The sequence below is a fragment of the Lathamus discolor genome, chromosome 3 (genome assembly GCF_037157495.1).
Source record: "Lathamus discolor isolate bLatDis1 chromosome 3, bLatDis1.hap1, whole genome shotgun sequence".
NCBI classification, from domain to species: Eukaryota; Metazoa; Chordata; class Aves; order Psittaciformes; family Psittacidae; genus Lathamus; species Lathamus discolor.
Genome location: NC_088886.1, coordinates 137258953 through 137286646, shown reverse-complemented (window position 1 = coordinate 137286646; position 27694 = coordinate 137258953). Strand labels below are relative to the sequence as shown.

At 41.3% G+C, this 27694-nt stretch overlaps 1 protein-coding gene across 7 annotated transcripts in view; it reads left to right on the top strand.

Moving 5' to 3' along the window:
- Nucleotides 1-27694, top strand: part of BTRC (beta-transducin repeat containing E3 ubiquitin protein ligase) — a 123304-nt gene that overhangs the window by 81612 nt on the left and 13998 nt on the right. For all 7 annotated transcript variants that reach the window (XM_065672105.1, XM_065672111.1, XM_065672107.1 and 4 more), the window contains 7 exons: nt 13293-13524; nt 18129-18315; nt 22544-22640; nt 23441-23578; nt 24019-24137; nt 26495-26744; nt 27437-27555. In XM_065672105.1, the coding sequence (XP_065528177.1) occupies nt 13293-13524; nt 18129-18315; nt 22544-22640; nt 23441-23578; nt 24019-24137; nt 26495-26744; nt 27437-27555 (1142 nt within the window). The remainder of the gene's footprint in view (nt 1-13292; nt 13525-18128; nt 18316-22543; nt 22641-23440; nt 23579-24018; nt 24138-26494; nt 26745-27436; nt 27556-27694) is intronic.

Genomic DNA, 27694 nt, shown 5'->3' with positions numbered 1-27694 from the left:
AGCTTGATGTCCAAAAAGGTCTCTTGAATACTGCATGTGAAGTCAGGTAGCAAGTGTATCTGTAGTACTCTTGAAGAACCTGCTATTTGGTTGCTGCAAAGGATGAATGATGTGATAGCAAAACCTTGTGAAGCCCGAAGTTAGAAATCCTTTAAAAAAATAATTACCTATTCCTTATCTTTAAAATAAAAACCAGGTTTTGCTTATGGTAAATGAAATACATCAGCATCAGACAACTGTAACTTGGCTTCAGTCAAAATCTAAATTGCTTTTCTCCCCAAACACCTGGGAAGTGTAGATGAGCTTTAACTATGAGGTTAGAAACACAGAGTCAGTTTAGGTTAAAACAGACCTCAGAAGGTCCAACCTTTCGCTCAGTGTGGGGTCAATATCGGATTTATTAGTCCTGGTTAGTACCACTGCTCGGTACCTGCTTCTTCCAAGTTTTACATACACAGAACGTCTACTTTGCAATTCAGTGTCTCCCACTGCACCCACAAATGAAGCCAACACTTTCAGTATGTAATACGTTCGCATGAAAAGGGCTACATTTGGCACAGGCTGCTGCCTCCCTTTATCTCCTAAGATAGCACCAAGTTACGCAGTCTGAAAGTAACAAAGGCACAAAAACGACGGCTGCAAACTGTTTCCTAAATGAAGATGGGAGATATATTGCTTTTAATATACAGAAGTGATCAGAGATCTCGAAAGTTTCAGTACTTGGTCATGTGTAAGGAAGTGCTGCTGATGCAGTGTTTTGCTGCAGTTTGGTCAGCGCAACCTCTCTCTTACCTGTCTCTGACTTGAATCCAAGCCACAGCTATGTGGAGGTGCAGGGATGAATAGGTGGACTGAAGGGTCAGCCTAGAGCTCTGCCAGCATTGCTAACAGATCTGCAGCTGCAGAGGTCTTGCTTTCACATCACATGTCCTTTCATTCCCACTGGCCAGGTCAGATACTGGACTGTAATCCTCTCCTGCCACATGTGAGAGGTGTGGGGAGAGAGAAGTCATTGCCAGCACTTTTCTCCAAGCCCTCTTAAGGGATAAAAGGAACAGCCTTGGATGCCATGTGTACCATGAGAGGGAAGGTCTGTGTGTCGGGATTTGGGTGCAGCCGCAGGACTGTGTACAGAGTTCGGCCCGGAATGGCAAGGACAGCTGTTGACTGAGGGGCACCAGCGGGCAATGCCGGGACGGTTTGGTCAGGTGCTTCTGTCATCTACTCGGGTCTAGTTACTTCTAGTCTTTCTTCCTGGACTTGTCAGAGACGTGAAAGCGTAGCTGTGGATAGCCTAACGCATCCTATTGTATTTCCTCCTCTCTGACACATACTAATATTAAAATTGCAAACTTCTAAACCCAAGCAATGTTCAGAAGTCCCCTGGTGGTTGCATATTGAAATTGCTGTGATGAGTGAAGGAACTTAACTGAAGCACACCCTCCCTGGGGCACTTGCCTTCAGGGGTGTAGGAGTTGTTTCCGCATTTATATTGATTTTCAGAGTGGTACCTGATGTGGTGTCTTAGTTTGGGAATACTCGAGGTGAGCTTTGTCTTAGCACACTCGACTTTTGATTTTGATTTTGAAGGCTGCTGAAAGGATTAGTACAGCTGCATTTTTTTCTAATTGATGAAGTCGAGGCCGTGCCTTTTCTAACAGGTCTGTTTTGTTTAGCTTGTAAGTGATAAATTCATTTTGTGCTGGTGTTCGAGGGGAAGTTCGCACTTGTAGTGTCACTGCCCTCACCAAGCACCTTTCCTTCAGAGGCCTCTGAAGACATTCATTAAGCTGTGCTTTGTCTCTGTGTGAAGAGTGTTCGGATACATCCGTTTAACTGATAGACTTGTGAAATGGAGTGAGTTGCCTGTACTTTCAGTTTATCAAGAATTAATAAGTAATAACATATGATTGAAAAGGGCTGACACTCCCTCTGTCATGAGATGTTTCTTTGTCTTCAGTGTTGTGCAGAACTCAGCAGAGTTACACCTTTTGAGTTGTACTTGAGCAGCGTTACTCAATATTTAATGCTGAAATAGAAACACGTAATTCACAACTGCAGGTGACCTGGCGGCTCATTGGGATGTTTGTCAGCTGCAAGGGAAGGTGAGGTAGCAACACTTTTGGGGTTTTTTATGCTGTAAAAATTGAAATTTTTCAAGCCCTTTTTCCTTTAATGTCTTGCTACATTTCACACTGTGCACGTGACTGAGCTGATAATCCTTCAGCTGGTTCTAAATTACATTTTAAAGTAGAGGTCAGTTAACGATAGCAATCTGAGTATTTTTAATCGGTCTTAGAAGGAATTTCTCCTGACACTTGTTTCTCCTGAATTTCAGATAAACAAGTGGATGTGTTCTTAATTGTTCATATTGCAGCAAAAACTAAATCAAATCAAAATGATGGACAGCCTTACCCAAGACTGCTTTGGATAAGGCCAGATAGTCACAGCTTAGCATCTATAGCTCTTCTGTTTCAAGAGTGCTAGAGGGAGCTCTAACCTCTCAGTCAAAGGAACAGGCTATGAATGGCACATACGATAGTTTGGTCTGTGATAGGAAACGTTGAATTCTCTTGATGTTTAATTTTATTTTGTATCAGAAAGTTGCGTATGTTTTTTCCAGGCATGATCCCAGATTGCTTTTCCTGGATGAGAAGATGGGTATACTAATACTAGACTTAATACAGGCTATTGTGAGCTGACTGAAAATACAGGAAATGAGTCAGAGGTGTCACAGAGGTGTTTCACAAATAGCATGCAATGGTAAAGTCTAATATTCCTTTCCTTTCACAAAGGAGGACAATTCTCACAATAGAAGACCTAATGATATTTAAAAGAGAATATATATATATCTAAAACTGTTGGAAGGAAAAGCTGCTTTACTCAGCATGCAATTGGTTCTTAGATGTTTAGCCAGCTTTTACAGTAGAATTTAAATAAAGGGTTAGTGATTGTTAGATAAATTTACAATAGGATGCAGAAGTGCGTGAGGATGGAAAATTTCTCACAAGTGCAAGGTCCTGCACCTGGGTCAGAGCAATCCCAGGCACAGCTACAGACTGGGCAAAGAAGAGATTCAGAGCGGCCCTGCAGAGAAGGACTTGGGGGTGCTGGTCAATGAGAAAATGAACATGAGCCGGCAGTGTGCGCTTGCAGCCCAGAAAGCCAACCGTATCCTGGGCTGCATCAAAAGAAGTGTGACCACCAGGTCGAAGGAGGTCCTCTACTCTGCTCTTGTGAGACCTCACCTGGAGTATTGTGTGCAGTTCTAGTGTCCTCAACATAAAAAGGACATGGAACTGCCGGAACAAGTCCAGAGGAGGGCCACGAGGATGATCAGGGGACTGGAGCACCTCCCATATGAAGACAGGCTGAGAAAGTTGGGGCTGTTCAGCCTGGAGAAGAGAAGGCTGCATGGGGACATCATAGCAGCCTTCCAGTATCTGAAGGGGGCCTATAGGGATGCTGGGGAGGGACTCTTTGTCAGGGACTGTAGTGACAGGACAAGGGGTAATGGGTTGAAACTTAAACAGGGGAAGTTTAGATTGGATATAAGGAGGAAATTGTTTCCTGTTAGGGTGGTGAGACACTGGAATGGGTTGCCCAGGGAGGTTGTGAGTGCTCCATCCCTGGTGGTGTTCAAGGCCAGGTTGGATGAAGCCTTGTGTGGGATGGTTTAGTGTGAGGTGTCCTTGCCCATGGCAGGGAGGTTGGAACTAGATGATCTTGAGGTCCTTTCCAACCCTAACTATCCTATGATTCTATGATTCTGTGATATGCTTCATACCAATTACATTCTTGATAATGACAGGAAAGTAACTCTGAGAAGTGGGATGAAAAGCAGTTAGCCTGTATTTGTAGAAAGAGAAAGGCAGGTAGATTGATACTATTTTCATTGTTTATTAATCCCGTTAAATGGAAGAGTAGAATCATACCTTTGAGTGACAGACCATTAAGTGGAAAATACAATATGTCGAAGAACCAAGTGAAGCTGGCAATCCTGTTCTGCCATGATTTCCTGGGGATTTTATATTGCTTAGATGTTATACTAAAACAGTTCCACTTTGAGTCTGCTATAGGGAGTGGGGTACTAGAAGGTTCCCTCCTTTAGTTTGAGGTGATTTTTCCTCAAAAAAAAAGGAAAGATTATTGGCAGCTAAGCACTGAGCCAAGGAGGAATTGCTGGTGTGATGGTCTGTGACTTGGGCTTCTGAATTGTGCACTTAGAGTATCAACTGATAGGGACAAAGTCTGCTCAGCTGTGAAACTGAATATGCCTTCCTGAATCTCTGTTATGGTCAGAGCTGGTCACTTGTTGCAGAGGATGCTATTTCTTGCCTTTCTTCTGTTATGTACTTTCACCTATCAACAGCATTTGGCCTAACCCAACTTAATGAAATTTCTGAAGATACAGAATTCGTTAGAGAATGTCCTTAGATTGTATTTTGAAATCTGTTCCTCAGGTCCTGAATTTCTTGCCAGGAACAAATGAAAGAATGGACCAACACAATCTTAAAGACATAGAAAACTTTAAGTTAGGATGGACCTCTGGAGCTCTTCAGTCCAACTTACCTATTCAGAGGAGGATTACCTTCACAACCGGCTCAGTTTGCTTGGTATCTCATCCACTTGTATTTTGGAAATCTCCCTCTTAATGTCCAGAATTTTGCTTGCTATAGCTTCTGCCTGTTTCCCATCTTCCTGTCGTTACACCCTTCTGAAAAAAACTCTGTCTCAGTCTTCTCTGTAACCTCCCTTTAGGTAGTGCAGGGCTGGCTGGTTGATAGCCTCAGTCTTCTCCAGGCCAAACACATCCAGCTTCCCTAGAAATGTTAGTGGTCATCCATGGGAATGAGTCCAGTTTGCCAGCAATGTAATGTTCAACTGCAAGGTTCCAGGACAATTCATCTTCAGAAGACAATGTTTCTTAATGAGTGAGAGTTATGAATGATCTTGTAGGGGTTATAGGAAGCTACAAGGCAAAATCTGTCAAGATTTTAGCTGCAGCCTACTTACCATCTTTGACCTGGCACTGTGCTAGAGTATTTCATGGACTTTTCCTCTTAGAGCTGCCTCTGTGGTGGCTGCTAACAGCCAGCGTGAACTGATGAGATGTCCTCTTCTAGATCTAGCTATACTGTGGAAAAGAATACCACTCAGCCTTTGTCTGGCTGCTGCAGGTTGCTGCCCTCCAGGATCTGTCAGCAGAACTGCAAACCTGCTTTCAGTTAAGATGAGGTGTTTTAGCGTAGACAGTTTAAATAGCAGGTCTTTGCTAACAAGCTTATTTTGACTGAAGTAGGTTAGGGAGTGCTCGTGTAGCTGACTCTGCTGGCAGATGAGTGTGTTTGCAGTGGGAACAAGCCACATATGTGAACCTTGCAGTTCTTCAGAACGCTGCTGCTTTTTGGTTTGTTGCATCCCTCCCATACACTTGGAAATATGTAATACTCCTGTAGCTGGGAAATGGTATGTGATATCCAGCATATACATCCATGACTTCCAGTCCTGAATTGCTCACTTCGCCTTGGCCAGGTAGTTTGGTGCTCTTGTGCCCTCTTTGTTGTTGGTTGCAGTATGAGTCTTCAAGGAGGAAACTCATGGAAAATAATACTGGGTAAACTATCTTGGAGGGTTCGTGTTTCTTGATGATAAAACTTTGTATAGACAGAACCACAGTGTTCTCAAAATCTCAATAGTGTTATTGAGGGCAGATAACAGGTCTTTTGGGTCATTCTCCCCTCTATTTGTTTGTTGTTCCTGGTGGTGTAGTCTTCGCTGTTCACTTCACTGAATCACTTGAGCCCATCTACCTGTTCCTGGCTGCTTTTCTCTCTGAGTTAAGGGAGTACTTAGAGCGAAACGAAAATAATAACACCCATGAAAAGTAACTTCACTCAGGCAGTAGATCATGCTTGGGTGTTTTAAAAACAGAAGCAACTGTTCCAGAAAACTATGAAACTGCTGCTTAGAGCGTAGCTTGTGCCTTTCCCTACCATAAATGAGCCCTTTGCTGCTACTGGCCATTATCTGATGACTTTAGTAGACTGGTTCTCCAAGTGATAATGTGCATATGCCTTTCCCTCCATTAACAGTAATAACATGTAATGGTCCCAGCAGTTCAACTCTGGTTCTGGTAGCCATGCTGAGGAAGAAAGTATGTCCTTTGGTGACTTCCGCTGGAAGTGATTTGTTGTTACTGGAGGATCTGCTTTGAAATTTGTGTACAATCACTTTACAACTAATAAAAGGTGTGCTGTGAAATCTAGCTCTTTAAGAGTGATGGTGTCTGCTCTCCCCTCCCATATGTCTAGATAGGCATTTGGTCAGGGATCATAGTTTGGGAAAGTAACATATGCCAGTGCTGTGCTGATGCAAGCAGATTTCCCATCAGTGCTTGTTATTTGCAAAGACAACTTGGAGATAAGGGAGGAGGAGGAGAGGGACTCCCAGTTCACATCCATTGCTGGCATCAGAGAAATTTTATTTTGGAGGTTTTTGCTAACGCTTAAAATCTAGGTGGGAGACTTACATCAAAGGAAAGTTTACAGTAAGAGCTACGAGATTCCAGACAATTAAACTTTATTAGTCTGCCTGAAACATTAAGTATTAGCTTAAAAGAATAGTTTTTTAATCTCCTCTCCCTGTTGCTGTGTACTGTGCAGCAGTGTGGGAGGGGAGCAACTTCTTCAGCAAGGTATTATTGCTGTGTTTGTATAGCCAGTGTGCAAGTGCCCATGGCTCAGTCTTGCCTCCCCAGTCCCTGGAGACACTCAGCATGTTACTTCTCTGGTGTGTGCAACTTCCTCTAGTCCTCAACCTAAGCAGCCTTCTCCCTTTTGTGTCTGAGGTAATATCCTTAGCCAGGTGCCTGCCAGGCTGACACCGTATCATGCGTTCTTAGATGGTACCTCTGAAAGCTATTGGTCCCCCAGGATTTCAGAAACTGTCCAGCATAATTCCAGTTATCTTCCATTTAGATGTATCCTTTCTTACAAAAATTTTTCTGCGGTGTGATTAGAAACCAGATGTGGACAAGGAGTTAAAAGCCCCAGACAGCAAAACTGCTAGTTCCTTGGGTATCCGGGGGCCTGTTAATTTCAGTGTGTGAGTGTATTTTGGATTTTCTCTTGAAAATAAATAGTAAAGACGCTGTGGTTTCTTTCATGGTGCTTTCTGTTTGACTCTCAGATGTGATTGATGATCATCTACTTCTGGGTTATGTTAGCTTTTCAGAATGTTTCAGTGAGCTTTGCAGCGTGGAAACTAATTCAGTACCGAACAAGTAAGTCCATATATGTGCTAAACCCATGGTTAACCTCACAGAGACTGTTATGTGAGATGGAGGCAGAAAGAAATGGGTAGATTCTAAACTGAGCTTTTAAAATAAAAGTAAATGGAGTGAGTTGTTTAATGACCTAGCATTGTAGCCTTGCTGTCAAGTCAAACACTAGAAAAGCAGGTTCATTCTGCAAAGGAGAAAAATGAGGAGCTGGTTACCCTACTCCTGTCTTTCAGTTGCTATGATGACTCAACGAGACCCTGCTCTTTATGGTGAAACACCCCTTCACCACCCTCTCAAACTCAAAGCAAAGGAGCTGTTTAACAGGAAGCTGCCAATAAAGAGCTGCAAAGGATTTCTTTCCTCTTTGCTTAGCCTCAGCAATCTGGGAATCAGTTTTGCAGCATTTGGTAATTACAAACCTAAAAAAGAAGAAGCCAGCCATAGAAACTGAACCTGGATCCTCTTCATTATGCTGTTACTGCCTTTAGGCCATGAAAACAACACCCTTTTAGCAGAATTCTGAAATAACTAGCTCTGCCCTTTAGCATGGAGGTCTGGCACATGTTTTCAGCTGCGTCTCACCATCTTTGTTCCATTGCTACGTTAGAATGGTATTGAGTGGTACTTCTTCATGGAGAGTAACAAGCAGTTTCATGGACACACAAGTAGCTTTGAAAAAGCCAACTGTGCTGAGGTTCTCTGGCTGAGAGGAGGTTTACAGACATCAAACCGAATGAACCGAATCATCTCGCTACCATGCTGGTACTTTTTAATCTTTCTGCTTTTCCCACACAGCTGCTAACATGCTCCAAAATTCCTGAGTTTGTGCCACTGCTGAAACTAGTTTCATTTCTGCATTCATTGTTGTGGATATTTTTAATGTGGTTAATCTTGAAGAATATGCAGGATATAGAGACAAGTGTGTCTTTGCTTTCATTGTGAAGTTCCTGTCTCACACACACACACTCTGGACATACACCTCCATGGTTCTTTTCTTTGTCATCCCATTGCTTGGGTTTTTTTCCCCAGTGTCTTTTATCTTGTGAGTAAAGTTTGAACAGTGCGCAGAAAGTTAACTGCCTGGAGTCTTTTAAATATAAGTAACACGCACCCAGTAATAAGCTGTCGGTTGTTTTTTTGCTGCCTGCAAAGAAACATAAACACAGCGCTCATTTCTGGCAGGTTTTTACTGTCAGAGTTTCTCCTATTATATTTATCTTACAATTTGCCAGGGGGTGAAGTTATTAAGTTTTAGCAGCAGCCATCGATCAAGTTCACAAGTTAACACGATAAAGGCTCTGTGCCGCTCCGATCCGGGAAAATGATGATCCTCACTCGGTAATTAACTAAATGAGAAAGTTAAATCTTACTTGAGAGCTGGGAGAGATGAAAGAGAGGTGTTTGTCAGTTTCTCAGTGGAAATTAGAAGCAGTTTTCTGCAATTCCCTAAGCTGCTGCTCTGTCATATTTTACATAAGCACTGGGAAAACGTCTTGTAATTAGTGCTGTCATGGAGGATTTTTTTTGCTGAAGGATGTTGGAATAATTCATTAGATTATCAAGAAAGGCTTGTGTCCTGAAATGATTAGCACAGTGAAATTTAAACCATTAACGATAACAAGTTTAGAGCTTGCTGCAGTGCAGAGGCACCCGGGGTATGTCTGTGCCTATTTCAATCATTTCTTATAATTAAACATTATGTCCTCTTTTTTCCTCCCCTTCACTAAGACCCATCCAAAATTGCTGTTAAGGTGGCTCTGTCTAGATCTTAACCACGACTGGTGATACAAGCTGGAGGTGAAATGCTGTCGCTGCAGATAAGCAATAGAAGCCATTTCTCTGTGTCAGAGTCTATAGTCCCAGTGAGTCCAGGAAGGAGGGGAGAAGCCCAGTATGACCTGTGGGTACTGGAACATCAAAGGGAAGACCCTTCTTCTTGCATAAAGAGAAACCGAGAAATTTGCAGTGGTGGTCTAAGCTCTCAGCCTTTTCAGAGCTCCGACATGAAGATGTCTTGAAGGTTCAGAAGGTCCCAAACCTTGCTGAGATCATTTAAGCCACCCCCTATTCTAGAACACAGCTTCTCTTTGACTTTGAGAGATGTCTTTTTAGACATAAGAAACATATGATCTGAATTCAGCCACCATGTGGAAAGTGCCTTAACAAAGTCCTCTGCAATGATTAGAGGACCTGGTATTGATTTTTAAGAATATATAATAGTTGTGACTGCTCATACGGGTGGGGAAATACTATACCTGTACTAGAATCAGAGAACTGTGCTTAAGTTTGGGGTTTTTTTTTTCCTGTGCTTTAGGGGGCTACTTGGTCCCCTGTAATGAACAACAACAGAAGTAACCTTGGTTGTCATATTTGGGTTACAGCTGTGATATACTGTGGCTGTTTTGTTTTATATGTAGAGCAGTAGATTTATCCAGTCTTTATTTATCTGTGTTGAAATATTGCACCATCCTATAGTTCCAAGCCATTATTTAGATTAAAGTCCTCTTGTATATTAGTCCTCTTCTACTTCACTGGGCATACAAATGTGTTTTGTGTTAAATGTAGCCATTTGGAGAAATGGTCTTGTAATTATGGGCTGCAATGGAGCATAGTACGTAGATCCCTGAGCTAGTACCAACCTGAGGCACTCAATCCCCTGGGTTTCCTGGCACGGTGTACTAGCTCTGGCACACTGTGGTAGGAGGATGCCTCTACTGTTCTTGCAGTTTTGCCTAGAGCCAGCTGGGACACCACAAAGCCTCACAGAGGTTTGTGAAAAGGGAGTCAGAAAAGCTTTATCTGTTCTGAGTTGCTTATTTGCTCTGTTATACCCAGGCTTCCTCCCAGGTGATGGACAGACAGTGCTTACTCTTTGTGGATTTTGGAAGTGAAGCTTATAAAAAGCATGTGGGACAGTTCTTTCCTGTTGAAGTGAGGCCTGGTTATTGTACTAGGAGAGGGAAGAGGCCATAGACAATGATGTGTTCAGGGAAATAGTTGCTGTTATTGTTCTGAGGTCGTTTGTTGTGAACTTGAGGCAGTTGATCAGAATGGTTGAGTCATTAGGAAGCCAAATTGATTCTCTTACTGGTAGTAACCACCCTCCCCCCAACGCTTTAATAATACAGATGCTTGATGTTGTTGTTTTGTTGTTGCTTTTTTTAATAACGGGCCTTTTTCACTAAACCCCCAGTGGATTTTCAGGAATTGCCAAATTGAAATTCTGGAATTCTGTTCTAAACCATAGCAGCAGGTGGTCTTCAGGGACATGTGAGCACATATGGCGATGGAGTGATTTGGGATCCCTGTGAGTTCATCTGTCTGTGCTCCGCAGAATTGGTGTGTTCGCGGCTTGCCCTGTCCTGGTTCCGTGCTTCCATAGACAACAGGACCTGACCATAGGACCTGCGGGGCACACCATGGCTATCTCTGGGCTTGTCCTTGCTCCTTTTAATGGAAACCAGAGCAGGCAAGGGTGCAAACCGGGTCTCAAGTTGACATTGTCAGAATGTGGCTGAAGTATGCGCAGTAACCTTAAAGTTCCCCTGTCCACTAATTTGAACATAAACACTATAACACGTATAGTGCTTTTCTTAGCAGAACCACTAAATAAACCTGGAGTTCGACTCCAAAAGCTGTGACAAGTGTTGGTCAATGGACTCTTCAATTTACTCATTATTCCTGCCCAAGAGACCTGTATTCAGTTGCAATCCAGGCAGAATGGATTTTGTCCCATCTAAGCCTTCTGTACACACATTACTTGTTTTTGCAGATGTTGCAACTTCTGTTTGATACCCCAAAGTGATGTTTTAGAGGAAACTGGGGAGCTGAAGGCTGCTGGGAGAAGGGTGCTCAGGAGGCAAGGAAAGGCCAAAACGTGGTGCCAATGTATGAAGGGAGTTGTCCCTTTTGTGGTCTTTGCGTGTCAGCTGTCTACTCCACTCCAGCTCAGCATATCAGTCAGGCTTTATAGTCTCTCAAATTAAAAGGCAGAGGTATAGGTTTTCAAAAAATGCTTTGTAGTGACAGCCTGTTGTGAGATGCACAGCAAGCAAAATGAGAAATGAAATGAGATCAAGCTTGTAGAATACATCTCTCCACTGTCTTAATCCAGCATTTTTACAGGGTTGTCTGTTTTGCAGGCAGCTTAACTGCAGCAAAATGACCGGAATCCCTTATGACCAATGTTCGGTGTAGTCCATTGGTAATCATTTTTTGCCAGGCTGTTGCCTACTGTGGGCTTTGCTAGGAAAAGTTCAGCCTTTCACACATGCTGAAGTCCCTCTAGAGATTTCTCTCTATAAAAAGCTGGCCCAAGAGAGTCTTTCTTCCCTGCTACCCAGTAGTGTCTCTGTGACTTGCAGTGAGTGCTGTCCATGTGATGATTAGAGCAAAGTGTAGCTCAGTCATAGCCCGTGACTTGCATGATCTTACTGAACACACACAGAAATTCACAGGGAGGAGTGGGGATAAAAGTAAAGTTGAAAACATTGAGCTACAGAATTGAGCAGTGATGGTGTGATCTCCGTGTTCTATGTTCTCAAAGAAACTTGAGTAAAACCGTAATTCAGAAATAGAAGAAACTGCTTGTTAAAAATCCCAGCTAATTGTTGTCTTTTTTACCAGAGGAACATTTCCAGCCTCTGAAAATGCTGAAAAGAGTATTTAGATGGATTTTCTCTAGAAAATGAACTGTGCATTGTGATTACTTGAGTAGATTTTCAAATTATGAGGGTTTTGGCATTCCAAACCAAGGATTGCTGTCGGGGTTGTGGGGTATTCAAATGTAGGAATTATTTATCCCTGAGAAATGAGAAATTCCTGCATTCCAACCACAGTTTTGATAACTAGATTTTGTGGTCTCTAAATAACCTGCTGTTTTGGCACTTGCTGAAAAACAGGCATTTTTGTTGTTTTTTATTTTCTGTAAAATCAGTTAATCCGTGCATTCTTTCAACGTCATTAGATAGACTTGCGGAGAGATTTAGGTACTTGGTCCCTAAAAGTTACTGGAAGTCTCCTGGCGAGGTTTATGACTGGATTTACCATCATAGAACAGATATGTTTTGTATATTCTAATATCTATAATTTGATTATAATTATTTGAAAATTAATAGAGAACCTCTAAATGTATTTTGTAAATAAAACTCATGTAATGATATTGACTGTTACTATAATGCTGTCTGCTGTTAAACCACTGCAATGAAAGAGACAAAATCGCACGTTTTCAGCATTTAATACAAACTATTTGACGAGTACGGCGGAAAGTGATTTCCCAGCAAACAGTTAATCTTACTTGGACAAAGGATACCCTTGCAATGCAAAATGTGCACTTTTCTTCCAGTTAAATTGTTTAGAAAGCAGAAATTATATCTTGCTATTGAGTAGTAAATTGAAATGTCAGTGTTTTGTTTTGTCCCTGAAAATCTTCTTTGAGCCGAGTCCTTCTGACAAGATATTAACAGTGCACAGAAAGTTGAAAATCTTCTATTCTGTGAAAGAAGTGTGTACCAAATACCAGGGTGGGGTTTAGCTGGCTTTGCTCTTAAGGTATAATTTTATACTCAAAATAAGTACTTTTTTTTTTCTCACCCATTTCATGCATTCCCTATGAATTTTAGCAGCAGTCTGTTCTTTAGAAAAGAAAGAATACAAATGCAGTCTTCTGTTGGTGCATCAAAGTGACTGGTAATTGTAGATTATAAATCCAAATGCATTTTACTGTCTGCACAATGTAAATAAAATTGTGTTTATGTTAAATTGCCAGTCAAGGGTTCCCATCTAACCAGAGTCCCTTGTGTGTACCCCGTGCATTGTCCTGCAGGGTTACAGCTCATAGTGGCTGCACTCCGACTGACAGCACCAAATGGGATATGTGGTCTCAGCCAACTTCATGTATCAGAGTGCTTTTTTCCTTCTATTTTCTTCCCCCTAAAGAAATTAGAAAACTGCTTGAGCTGCTTTTCATATGTGTGATTTGGGTTGTTTCTCTCCTTCCTGTTTACAGACAAAACTTGCCAATGGCACTTCCAGTATGATCGTGCCCAAGCAAAGAAAACTGTCTGCAAGCTATGAGAAGGAGAAGGAACTCTGCGTCAAGTATTTTGAACAGTGGTCCGAGTCTGACCAAGTGGAGTTTGTGGAGCACCTCATCTCCCAGATGTGTCACTACCAGCATGGACATATAAACTCATACCTCAAACCCATGCTACAGCGGGACTTCATCACTGCACTGCCAGGTATTTCTGCAGGCAGAGGGAGCTTGCTCCTCCATCTTCTCTTTCACAGAACTGTTCCATTCTGGCCTATCCTGCTGAAGAGGTCTGTTTAGGGTCAGTTTGCAAAATAGGAGATAGCTTTTGAATGAAAAGCTCTATACCAGTATGAAATGTAATAATATTTTATTTTGTATTCGTACCATCTTAAAAGGCATGATCTAACCCCACCATGGTTTGGCTGGGAGTAAATGATAGGTCATACGTTTATTTTAAGGATAGTCATTGAAGCCATGGGGCAGGTAGTTGTACTCATGCTCACAACAATGCATGAATAATGTCATTTGTTTTAAATTAAAACTGGCACTCTTTCTTAGCTGAGGTTTTCCCTTTTGTTACTTAGATTTTTTTTTTGTCTCTCTTTACTAGTAAAATACGTTCTTGAAGCCATCACTTTGATTATGTGTTTATTGCTAATAGAGAAGGGAAGGCATAAGATTAAAGGATAGAAATGTTCTATTTTTTGTACTTTTGTAGTGCTTTCCTTTAAGAATAGTATCCCACCTGTTCTCGGATGTGGCATTGGGTGTATCTCACAGAATGCAAACATAAAGTAGTGTATGTGCAGTTTTGTATTGGCCCTGATAGCTAGGAAGACTGGGACAGTGGGAGATAAAATGAATAGAGCAATAAAGTTTCAGAACCAGACAGAAGTTCCTGGTTCTTTGGTGTTTTTTTTTTTTTCCCCAGACCATTATATTGTACCTCTGTATATAAGTAATTAATAGATTAGCATTAGTTTGAAATGGACCTGAGCAAAAAGTACTATAGGTTCCCTTAGTAGCTAGCTGAGGAGGAGTTTCTTGCCAAAAGCTTGTTCTGTGAATATATTTGGAAAACTGCTTAATTTCAGCAATTTGTTCAGTCCAGTTATTTGATCATTCTTCGGAAGGGATTTTTCAACAGTAAGTTCTGGGGTTAAAGGATGGAAAAAAACATGTTTAGCTGTGAATTGGTACAAAGCATAAAGGCACCACAGGAGTTTTGCTGTGAGGTTAAATACATAGACTCACTGGGTTTTTAAGCTCATTGTGCCCAGTAATCAAATGGCTGTTCTGGCATTAAAAAAAATCTTAGTTATGCTAAGTACCTGCTTTATGTTAGTTTTTAGTAGTCCAGTGGCAATAATCTTATGTACTTAGAGCAGCATTATAACTTGTGGAGTTGTTCTGTTTCAGAAAAATAGAGAGTGTCTTGAAAGTGCAGTGGTTTCCCCACTTTAAAGTGCAAGCATGCATATAGTTACATACACAGTTTTTCCAGGTCTTTCTTCACGAAACTCCATCAAAGCAAGCAAACACATTTCATTTGCACTTGCTTAATTTCATCCTACAGGCCTTGTTCTAAAAAATTCAGGCAAATGTTATAAATATTTTCAGAGGCATTCAAAATTTCTGTATTTGTAGCCATACTATATTTGTTAGTAGTGTGTTCACACTTACCTAGGAAGCAGCTAATTTTACTATCTCAGAATGCAGAACAGACAGGAATCAGGCAGCTAATATGCGAGTATTTGAATAGCTGTGGGAACTGTGTGCTTAAATAATGTATGTGCATCAATTTGCATATTTGAAAGTGCTAATGTCCTAGTGAATATAGCTCTAAGGGAGAAAATTAATGGGAAGGAATTACACTGGTGCAGACTCTGCAGTCTGTACAGGATGTCCTGAGTACAAGCAGGTTTCTGATGAGGGGAATGGGAAAGGTAAGAAATGGCCTAAGAAAGAGTGATGAACCTAAAATTTTAAATGAAGTGACATAATAAAAAAAACTAGACTCTTTAAGTTTTTTTTTTTTTTTTTTAGCTTTCTGAAATTCTCAAAGCATTCAGTGTTCTGGTTTCATTTTTATTCCTTCATTCTCTTTCCTGCTCTCCCCCTTGAGTGAATAAAACAATAAAGCTACTTCAAAATCATGAGGCATCTTATCTCTGTCCTCCTAGCCCTGTCCCAAAGAATGACCAGAATTAAAGGTAGTTTTAGATCATGAGCACATTTTACTAATACAAAAAAAATTGACTCAGATTATCTTCCCAGTACTTTGAACAGAATTAAGGTGGTTTGAAAAATACAGCTTAATTGCGGATTTAACAAACTTTGTTCCGTTTATGAAAAATAAGGTCTCTGCTTAGCATTTCCAAGCTGTTTAACATTTTTTATGAGGAAAGTCCTTTTTGTAAGGGTTTCATGTGTGAAATAACTGAAACATCCTTGTTGGTATGGAGGACTGAAGGGCTAATCGTGTTTCACATGAATTTAGCAAAAACTTCTGTGAGCAGAAGTTTCCTTTTTTAAGGAAGCAGTGCTTTGTTAGATGTACGTCTCAGTGAGTTGTGCTCTTCCTCAGAAACAAAATGGTAAAACTGAGTTTGCAGCCAGGCCAAAGTAGCTCTGCCCATCCATTTATAAATGTGAGGAGGAGAGGCCAAAACATTAGTTTTCCTTCTCTGCAAAGGGTCTTGCATCAGTGGCAAGGGATTATTTGTGATCGTGAAAGTAGTTACCACACCTCATTGCAGTAAGATCTAAAGTGCAACTACTGATGATCCAGGAAAGGCAGGTGGGTCAGAGGCAGACTTATGGGTGAAGATTACTGTGTACAATTCCGGCAGTGTAGCCCTGCTTCCTAAAGCCACAGATTGGTCCCTGTATAAAACAATTCCTTGCTGTGATGTTGCTGACATAAAGCCACCAGTATGCATACTACACAGACAGGCATTTGTAAGGGCCCTGTTGCGTCTATAGTGGGCCCACTGGAAGCAACACAGACCGGGGGAACAAATATGCCATTTGCACCCAGTGGAGAGAGCTCAGGGTTGCAGGTGTCAGAGTGGGGAAACTGGGGGGACCCAATATCCATGGCTACCCTACCAAATTGTGGAATTCCTGCAAATTCCAGTTCACGTTCACTAAAACTTTGTATCTCTCTTTCCACGGATTATTGTAGAGCCAATCTAAATTTACAAAGACTTTTCCTTTTTTTTAAAGAGTTTTATGTAGTGGCTGTATATATCTTTTCAGATTAAATGCGTAATAAAGGCTGCTGATGCTTTTATTTTGCAGGTTGACATCTAATTTTGCATCTATAAAGATAAGAAATGTCAGACCTCTTTCTGCACTCTGTAGTTGTGCATGATATCATTCACATGCTTTTTCACCTCATGAATGGAAGCATAAAACACTGGGCAGAATGTCTCACCCAAAGTGTATTATAAATTTAGGATGTTTGAGAGGAGCAAGAGGGGGCATGCTGAATTTTCTCATTTTCATGCACTGGAAGATGATTTTGAGATCTTTCAGTTACCGTCAACAAAGGTTGGGTCTTCTGTGTTTCATAAACTCTAATCAGAATCAGCTGATTGCACCCAATTTGGGTTTGCAGAAGTATGGCCATATGACTGTAAAAATGCACTTGCTGCTTTTTCTTTCAATGTCACAAGCAGGGCCTGGTCTTTGAGGCTGTTGTTCTAAAAACAAGAAAAGACTTCTTTAACTTTGTCCCAAATGTGAATCAGAGGGAAGATGCATGTAATGCCAATCTGCCATGCTTCCTTTTTTGTTTGGTCTGGACATTATGCCTGAGGGATGGTGAGGTCTAAGCTACAACTTTTACAAAGCTTCTGAAATTTGACCTGTGAAGTGAGGTCATCTCTTGATGATGTGTGTCACTCGTGACTTAAACAGCCTCCAAGAGAAGCTGTGTTTATGCAACATTTCATTTTAAAGCCATCTTATTTTCCTGGAGTCTTGCCAGTGATTAAATTTGAGTGGATAAGAGCACATTTTTACTGGATGCATCCATCCAGTTAAGAAGCACAGGATAACCTTCCCTGTCCCCCAACTTCACAGGCGTTACATTGGGCTGGTGGTAACCAGGCAATTGCTTTATATTTCAGTCCAGCCATGTTGAAACAAAGCCAGTCCTGCAATTCACACCAGAAAATATTTTAAAATTACACCATTTTGATGCATATTTTCCCTTCACCCACTAAAGCAAATGAAACTGACAAACCTGCTTCACTTTGTCCTTACACAGCCTCTCCTTCTCTTTCGACTTCCCTGTGCATCTGCATATCTCTCCCTCCCCCATGTCTAAAGGTACCACTACCCTTCGGGGCACACATTGGGAATATATATTTTTTTCTTCATTACGTTTAAAAGCTACTGCTTTAGCAAAAACAGCTTTTGAGCCGTTGCAACATGAGAACAGCTGTAGCAGTGAGATGAGAAATGGTCCTAATATAGAGAGATTTTGGGGGCTGCGTCGCTGAGTTGGAAATGCCATCCATAGAATATCCCCCTAGTGCTAAAACCCATCGAAATAGATTGGAATGACTTCTTGGATTCTTTATTATTTTTAATGACTTGTTGTGTTATATCCAAAGGAAGTTGGAGAACGCTGTTCACTCCTGAACTTAGCTGCAAATGCTCTTGTGTGCATTTAGTCCAGCTCCACATGCAGAAGTGGAGATGGAAAGAGAGGGTATCTTTTTACTAGCAAGGGGGGTGGTTTTAAACTCCATGTCTCCCCAGCAAATAATGTTCTTCTCTATTTTTTTTCTCCCCCAGCTCGGGGATTGGATCACATTGCTGAGAACATTCTGTCATACCTGGATGCCAAATCGTTGTGTGCTGCTGAGCTGGTGTGCAAAGAGTGGTACCGGGTGACGTCAGATGGGATGCTGTGGAAGAAGCTCATTGAGAGAATGGTCCGGACAGACTCCCTATGGAGGGGCTTGTCAGAGAGGAGAGGATGGTGAGAAAACTGCATCTTCACCTCCTTTGCCCCCATTCAGGACAGCAGGTGCTGTGTTTCAGACCATCTTTGAAGAGGGTTATTTAGCACCCTGAAACATCATGTTGGTTCCAAACCTGGCAGTTACTTAAATCAAAATTTGGGGGTTAGGGCATCATTTTTTCTTTGCAGGCAGTGTGGGGGCTTTTGCCTCACTTTCCTCATCTGATCATGCTCTTCTCCCACTGTGACAAGTGTGATATACAGACTGAGGCTTTTACACCCAGCTGTCATTTGGTTCTAATTAAGAAGCTGTGTACAGCCCAGGGGAACACTAAACTGGTCAGCAGTTCAGAGCAGAAGAGCTTTTTTAGGGGTGGCAGTGGTGCAGCATGTGCTATGAATTAGTTGTTTCCTGATAGGTCTGTTTGTTTTCCTCAGCAGATTTTCACTATTAGATATCTGTTTAATTTTCAAACTGGAAGCTGAGGGTAGGTACCATGGAGAATAGGGGACTTTAGAAATGCAGATAGATTAGTTAATAATCATCTGGAATAGCCTTACTACAATGTGGGTCTCACTCAAGTTTGAAGCTGCTCTGTTAACATTTCATTAGAACTTTCCCTCTCAGGGGTACGTCCTTTAATACATAATTTTCTTTTCCAAGGGTGTCCCTAGGATGTTGGCAGAAAGGAAGCTGGGTATGAATATTTCATAAACAAGATAAAAGTGACAGCTCAGGCATTTTGGTTGCTATTAAAAAGAAAAAGATACAGAGTTGCAAACAAAAGACTCCTTTTTTATGGTTAATTTTGTTATACTGTTTGTCTCAGGCAATAAAGGCAAGTAAATCAGGATTATGAAACATCCTTTAAAAATAAATACTATTTTGATCTGCTTCCAATAGTGTAATGTTTATAAAGAGTGTAAAATGAACACAGGCATGGCAGTGGTAACTTCTGCATTCTGGTACCTTGTTCTCTCCAGGACTTCTATTTTCCCTGTGTGTTGTTGAGGTCACACTAAGTCTGAAGGGGACCTTGAGAGGTTCTCTAGTTTCTTCTGTTTCCCAAAGGCAGAGCCAGGTTTCTCCTGAGTCATCCCAGATATTTGTTTAACTTTTTTTAAGAACCTTCACTAATGGAGATTCCCCAAGCCTTGATGGTGCAAGGAATTCCACTGTTTCACTAAATTTAGTGTTAGAAAGGTTTTCCGTAAATCTAGGCTGTATTTCTAGCTACAGTTTGGCATATTGTATCTAGCCTGTGCAAACAGACAGGGCAGTTACTCATTCTCCTTTTGGCAGTGATCATTTTCATGTTGGAAGATGATCATGTTTCCTAGATTGTGGGTGCACTGACCATCCGTAACCCTGTGTTGCCTTGTCCTCTTGCCATGCTTGGTTTTCTCAGTTCAGACCCTCCCCAGTTATTCTACTCCTTGGTGGATGATGTCTTCTGCCAAAGTATCACCAGAGTTTGAATGGTGTGGGAAGCATTGCTTTGCATGTCTTATGGAGGACATTCCATTTTATGCTTTCCAGTGGAACATGTGCTTTTTATTTTTTAACAGTGAAAAAACACTGTTATAAAATCAGTGACCCTTTCTGTGGCAGTTCTACTTAGCCATTATTCCTCATCTTGCATGCTTATGTTGTTCCTCAGTGCTGAACTTGGCACTTGTCCTTATTGAATTAGATTCTATTTCTTGTTTGGTATATCTCCATTTCGTCAGGAGCATTATGAAATCAGTCTTGTCCTCCAAAGTGCTCGTAGCTTCTCCCAGCTTTAATATCATTGGCCAGGTAATAAATGCACTCCCTCTTCTATACTTTGTCTTTAATGAAAATGTTCAGTAATGACACATCTAGAACAGACTCCATGCAAGGTCCCAGTTGCCATCCTGTTAACAGTGCACATTCAGTAAACTGTGCTTTCCAGCTGTTTGTGTGTCCACCTTTGAGCTTCTCCAAAGATCATGCTTCTCTTGCTAAGTCATGAGAATAGCCTGTGAGAAGAAATTAGGTCAGGTCACAATTTGACATGGTATATTCTGGATTGATCGGTGTTACCTGTTGCTTGTCACCTTGTCATCTGATTGACAGTGTGTTCTAGAACTGCTAAGATGTCAGAGTTGAGTTGGATGGTCCCTCTAGATTTTAAAAATAACATTAGCACCAGCTACTAGTACAGACATATGATGTTTCTAAAAGACAGTTGCATAATTCTGCTTCTCGTCTCAGAGGACAGTCACACCCTATTACTGCTGCTCCTCTTCTTCAGGTTTACACTGTGTCCTGGAGGTTGCTTCAGGAGAGCTGTGCTCTGTCTTTCAGGTTGCCCTATGATTAGCTCTAGAAAATGTAACTCCAAGCATGGTGTGGTGTTCAAGAGAAGCACATAAGAAATATCTAGTATAATTGCATCTCTGTCACACAGAGCTTTATAGCTTGTAACCAATGCTAACACTGTGCATAACACTAGGAGCTGACTAACTGGACAGTTCAGAATTATAGATGACTGGTCTTATTTGCTTATGGCTTCTCACTTTGCACATGGGCTGCCTGATTTCAGTATTTGCAGCTTGCGGTTTATGACAGAAACCCCCAGTTTTGCAGCATGGTGGCCTTCACTGACTTGTCAGGGAGCAGCAAGGGTTACACAGATTTAGAGAAATATAAAACAGAAGTCCAAAATCTGGGCATGATTGTGTCCATCTGAATACCTTATTGAATTGGCTAGTCATCAAAACCTGCGAACAATAGTTCCTTTTATCCCAGAGCCACAGTGTAATGGCCACTGGGATGCCATGGAAATTCCAAGCAATCCTTTAGCTGTACTGTAAACAAATGACTCTACAGGTTGTAAGGCAGGGCTTATAGATGGCAACAAGACCTTGTATTAGATTAGCTGGTAAAGTTGGAAACTATAGACAGGTTTTCGGGGACATAAGCTTGTATACATATCGTTGTAGACCAAGTCAAGTCTTCCAGGATGTATCCTAGGTGTTTTGTGTATCTCCAAAGCATTTTTTGTCTCCCTGGACCAATAAGTTCCAGACTGGATCACAGTAAATAGGCAACCATCTAAGTAGTGTTAGGCCCCATATGTGTGGCAGCTGGTCACTGTATTTGAAGACTCAGATGACTGCTCTGTCCAAAGTGGAAAGCACCATTCTCTCAAGTCATACTTAAGATGCTTTATGTAAAGAATTATCAAAAGTTCTTTTCTTGAACATTTGTTTTTTAATTTATTCAGTCCTGTAGTTTGCAACTGCATTATAACAGAAAATATTTGGTTCATTGTTGTGTTTTCCCCAGTTCAAGTACATCAGGGCAGCTAATGTACAGTGTCTCGAATGAGTTTTGAGGTCTACTATATGGAAAGGACAAGAAAGAAATGCGCAAGGAAGTATTGAACAATTAATTATGCCATAATGGAGCAAGGGAGGGAGAAGTGGAGAGCTGGCCCAGTGTAAACTCTGTGCCTCTGATGCCAGGATTACACTCGGAGGCATTTGTGCCTCTCTCCATTTTGTGAGGCATGTTGCCAGGCAGAACAGCAGTTAGTACGCCCATGGTGGGGTTTACTAGCTTCCACACCGTGTTTGGTGGCTTCTTAACTTCAGGATGAGGAATTAAAGTTTTTTACACAGCAGGTAGTGATTGCCGTTTACAGAATTTTTTTTGGTAGCAAAAATCTAGCTTGGGATATGAGTATTCCAAATCAGTGTTGAAATGAGGGAAGCACTGCAGATGAAGTGTTGCTTACCAAAATGTAGTAGAGTAGCAGTAAAATGTCCGTGTACCAAAACTGATACTGTTCCTGCTAATGCAGATAAAAGCTGTAAATGCATGGTGAGTTTGAGGATTCCTTGGCTTCTTTCGTGTTCTTTGTACACTTTATTTTAAAGGTGACCTCTGATATAGGTATGTGTATTGCAGGCATGAGCCGTTCTCACCTCCTGTTGAGTTGAATGGGCTCATGTCCATAATAAATAACATATTTTCCTTCCCTAAGTGACTAGGCTCAGATTTTTCATGAGTATTTCAATGTCAAAATGCAACACTGACATGTTGCAGGGCAAACAATGAATGAACCACCCCGTCTTACTGAGTAAATTAAGTTTGAATATCAGTCTGTCTGTGCTCTTAAACAGTGGCTACCCATTTGTAAAATGCCAAGAGGACCTTTCTCCAAAATACTGAAACATGAGCTGTGTTCACTGGGGGATGTTCTTTGTCTTCCAGGGGACAATATCTATTTAAAAATAAACCTCCTGATGGGACTGCACCACCCAACTCATTCTACAGAGCACTTTACCCTAAAATTATACAGGACATAGAGGTAAGAAACAGCTTCCAGTGGTGTGTTTGGTTGGATTTTTAACTTATTTTTAAATCTCTCTGATTTATTCATGATGCAGAAATTCTGAGAGCATGCCATTCTAATGAAATACCTCATTAAATTTGTTGTGTCTTTGTCTGGAGTTTGTAGATCTGGGATAGTTATATAAAGTCCCAGGCTTCACTACTCCTTTATACAGGGGATGAGTTGGATTGTTGAGTGAGCTGTTTGCAGAGGGAGTTTCTACCCCTTGCAGGTCAGATGCCACAGCAGCACCATGCCATCTTGATTTTCTCTGTTCCACAGTACTTAGCTCCAGCTGGTGTGGATGAGACCTACTAAGATGTTACAGGGAGAAATTGAGCATGGTTGCCTTATATCTAGTGTGAGCAAAATGCCGTGTTCTGGTACTTTCCTAATGGCAAGAGCATGCTCAGGTGCTGTTGTGACAAATTTGTACAAGTGCTTAGCTAGAGCTCAGCTGAGAATTTCTTTTCAGTTATTTAGCTGTTGGGTCACTGGGCGTTAAAATTGGAGACAGAAAAAAGCTTTTAGGTTGCTTCTCTCTCACCATTCCAGGTAACACAGATGAGTTTAGCCACAGTATGTTTTCTAGGCTTTTGTCCATTTAATTGGTTTTCTTATATGTGTTAGAAAGCAGTTTAGAAAGCAGTTATGTCATTATATGGGTCTGACTGCAGAAAAAAACATGAAGAAAAGTATCTACTGTCTCCTCAAACAAACAGAAAAAGGGGTGATAGTTCCATGCTTTATTTTTACTCTGTTTCCTGTCTCTCAAGACAATAGAGTCAAACTGGCGTTGTGGAAGGCACAGTTTACAGAGGATCCACTGCCGAAGCGAGACAAGCAAAGGGGTTTATTGTTTACAGTATGATGATCAGAAGATAGTAAGTGGCCTACGAGACAATACTATCAAGGTGAGAATGCTCCAGAATGTAGTGCCTATGCCATAAATAATAGTGTCCTAATTTCGGTGATACCTGCCCAATCTCTTGTTAGTAACCTATCCTTCTTCTTCCCTCACCTCATACCTGCAGAGCATGTTATGCCTCTTTTATCTGGCAAGAGAGGCTCTGTTTTCTTACAGACAGACTTCCCTAGCAGAGTTTTTGCCCATCAGTAGTTACTGTGCCTTGTACCTTGATGAGAAAGGTGAAACCGATATTCATAGTAAAGACAGTAATATCAAAGATGTTAATGTATTGCACCAAAGAGCCTTGTGGAAGATCCTACAGATGCCACTAAAGATGTTCTATACTGCACTATGGATGATGTGTTGTAGTAAAAACTAGACTAGTCAAACTAGTAAGTGCTGAAAAGTGAAAATCTTACTGAGCTGTCTGGTTTGTTATCTTAGATCTGGGATAAGAATACATTGGAATGCAAGCGAATTCTCACTGGACATACGGGTTCTGTCCTGTGTCTCCAGTACGATGAACGGGTGATCATTACTGGATCTTCAGACTCAACAGTCAGGTGTGTGCTCGTGATTTGGAGTTTTCTGTTTGCCTCTAAGGTTTTAGCCTTGCAAGCTGCTGAATTAATATTTTCTTAAATGCGTGCTCTTCAGTCAGTTCCATAAAGTAGTTCAGCATATGTGTTCAGGAGTGTACTGTGCTTTATTTATCAGATGTCCATGCAAATGGCTGTCAAGGAGAAACAAGAACCTAAGCAAAGGTCAGTCAAGATCAAGATGAGTTAGGAAGGCCATCTGGCTTTTCACCAAGATTTTGCATGTTCTGATGCTCCCTGAGAATGTTTTAACTTCTTCCAGGGAATAACTTTTTAAGTTGGTTAAAGTTTTCAAAGCAGATTTGAAGGTTTAGTCATTCATAGTCACTTAATCTAAACAAAAGATGTATGACTACATCTCCTGTGACTCTTAATTAAATTTAGCACAATGTGTGTTTTTGTTGAGTTGTTCTAACCTTGCTTTCCTTCCACTCTCCTACCAAAGGCTGGACACCTCAAGTCAGCACTTGTGGTGCGTGTTGTGGAGATGTGAAGTCCATTAGACATACTACAGAATCCCAGGGAGTCTAAGACCTGTAGTGTAAATGCAGGCACATATGAGTTAATGAATTGCAATATGAACTTGGATATGGAGGAGCAGGTCTGTCTTCTCCATGTTGTTGTATTATATATTCTCTTCTTGTCAGAGTACAAACAGTGCCCATGAAGTGAAGTTACAGACAACAAAAACTGTGTCAGTGGCCTTTTCTGAAGCTATTAGCTGAAAGCTCTTTATGGTTATCACTGTGCATATGTGTAAACAACCACTGTTACGCTAATAAAGATTACATTTAATTCCTGACATGGGACGCATGTGATCTTGTGGTGCTGCTGGATTTTGGGGTCCTATCGTTGGCAGGAATCAAGAATTTCAGCAATTCTGCCTGCCTGAAGGTGGTGTGGGAACTGCACTGTACTGAGCAGATCACAACGGAGAGACTGATTTCTGTAACAAACACTATCATCTTCCATGTCAGGCCAGGCAGACCAAATTGCAGCCTGGCTACTTGCCCAGAAATACTTTTGTTTCCCACTGTATCTGTAAATGTTTGTGCAGAACCCAGAGGCACATAGGATGCATCACTTTTATCCTCGGGTCTCCTCAGGAAGAGGGGCTTCATTCCATAGACAGTACAGATGGGCTCTTAATGCTTCTGAGATCTCAGGGATGCACTTGTCCAAAGAAGTCAGTAGGTCTCCAGCTCCTGTTCGGTTTGACAACCCTGTCTGCAGACTGCTCGTATGTTGACAGCTCAGGTCTTTATTCTGTCAGGTTTTCTTCTTTGCATTTTGTAATTGGAATGTACCGTTCATTCTCATTTATAGACCATAAGTTGGTGCACTTCAGCCTCCAGAAGTTATAAAATAAGACATTAGAAGTCTTTCTCACATCTTAGATTTTCTTACTGCTTGCCTTATTGACAGAGGAAACTTCTGCAATGTCTGATGTGCCTGATGATACAGCCATCTTCTGCTCTCACATAGTATATGTGGGATACAGGTGTGATAGTGTCAAAAGAAATCTTTGTGGAAGGTAAAAAAAGTTTGCCAACAGAATAGCCCAAAAGAAACATTTTTAAGACTTAGTATCTTCATTTCAATTCCTAGAAGTTCTGTATGAAGCCTTTTCCTAATTTTCATCTTAAATTATCTTTCCACTGGAACAGTTGGTTCTAATAACATTAAGTTGACATAACTGCTCTGTCTTAATTTGAGTGTTCAGCACATTCCTGGAATGTAGCTGTGTAGCAGATGCACTGCAGGGTAAATGCAGTTCACGGTGCAACTTGTGGCAATTACTTATATTTGTTTGAAAAGCATTATCTTGTCTTCTGCTTCTCTGTAAATTGTGCCTTGAGTTGATAGTCCTGTGAAAGAGGTCAAAAATTAAACCCGTCACTGAACTTGCTTCTCCACAGGTTATGACTAAGTACTCATTGACTGGAAATGGAGCGTGTTGTAGGCTTATACAACCAGGAAACATCACTCTTTAAGGCCATCAATCTCATACCTTTCCTCAGCACTAAATTCCCTTAATTAAAGAATGCTTCTTTCCTGGCTGGTTTATTTTTATGGTGTTAATTGCATTGCAGCGGTTTTGGCTGCTGGACTGTCTCAGTGTATGCATAGTCAACAGGTTTATATAATACATCTTCTAATGAACTATTTAATAGATATAGATATAACTTGTGGTGTTATATTAGCTTCTCTAATATTGCTGGAGAGTCAATTACCTCTCTTTGTTCCTCTCTTGCTCTGCAGAAAATCCACTGTACAGTTTTTTAACTCTCTTCTCTCTGGTTTGAAATTTGGACCTGCAGGGTGTGGGACGTGAATGCAGGTGAGATGCTGAACACACTGATTCACCACTGCGAAGCAGTACTGCACCTCCGCTTCAATAACGGCATGATGGTGACATGTTCCAAAGACCGTTCCATTGCTGTGTGGGACATGGCTTCACCAACAGACATCACCCTGAGGCGGGTGCTAGTAGGGCACCGAGCAGCTGTCAACGTGGTGGACTTTGATGACAAGTACATTGTATCAGCATCAGGTGACAGAACTATAAAGGTGAGGTGTTTCAGAGGCTTTTTATTTGCAGCATTGGGGTATTTAATAACCAAGAACAGATGCCCAGAGAGGGAAGATAGTCCTTGGCAGTTAGTGCACAGATCTTCCTTTAGAAGCAGTGTTCTTGCTGCTGCTTATTTCCACTTGTTCCTCCTGTGTTGAGCTTGCACAACTTGTTTACAGCGCTGGATGGCAAATGATCTAGCTACAGATGCAGTTGAAAAAGGACTTTTTTTTTTTCTGTGTTCTTTTTCAACTTGACCACTTCCATGATCTGTTTCAGCATGTCACTCGAACAGTTGTCAGAGGGCAGCATGGGGGCAAAAGTGAAGGTGAGTGGATAGGAGTCCCTTAAATGTTACTGCTGTGATCCAAATCTGCAGCCTTAAAACTGAGGAAAATCAAGATCCTGTGTAGACCAAATCATAGCCCAAGAATGCTAAAGCCTGATTTTGGAAGCTAATTCTTACATGGTGTGGCAAAAATCTTCTGTGTACAGTGACCCAAGATGCTAACAGTTGCAGAATATAATCACAAGTCACTGGAGCGGTAATCTTCCCACTCTTAATGATAGCATCTTCAATTAAGAGCATTCTGGATGTGTCTGTATATATCATACAGATACCAGCTTTTGTTATTCTCTTCCTAATAATTTTGTCTCTGTGTGGTTCCCTCCCCCCTTCCTGTCACAGGTATGGAACACTAGTACCTGCGAATTTGTGCGCACCTTAAATGGCCACAAACGAGGCATTGCATGTCTGCAGTACAGAGACAGGCTAGTAGTGAGCGGCTCTTCAGATAATACAATCAGGTGAGAGACACACTGCCCACTGCAGAGTTCTGTGCCAGCACGTTGTCTCTGATTCCCTGGGATGTGCAGAGGTTAGGCAACTGAAGTGCTCTGTACCCTTGTCGTCTTTGAAAAATGCTTTCTTTGCTATAGAACATTG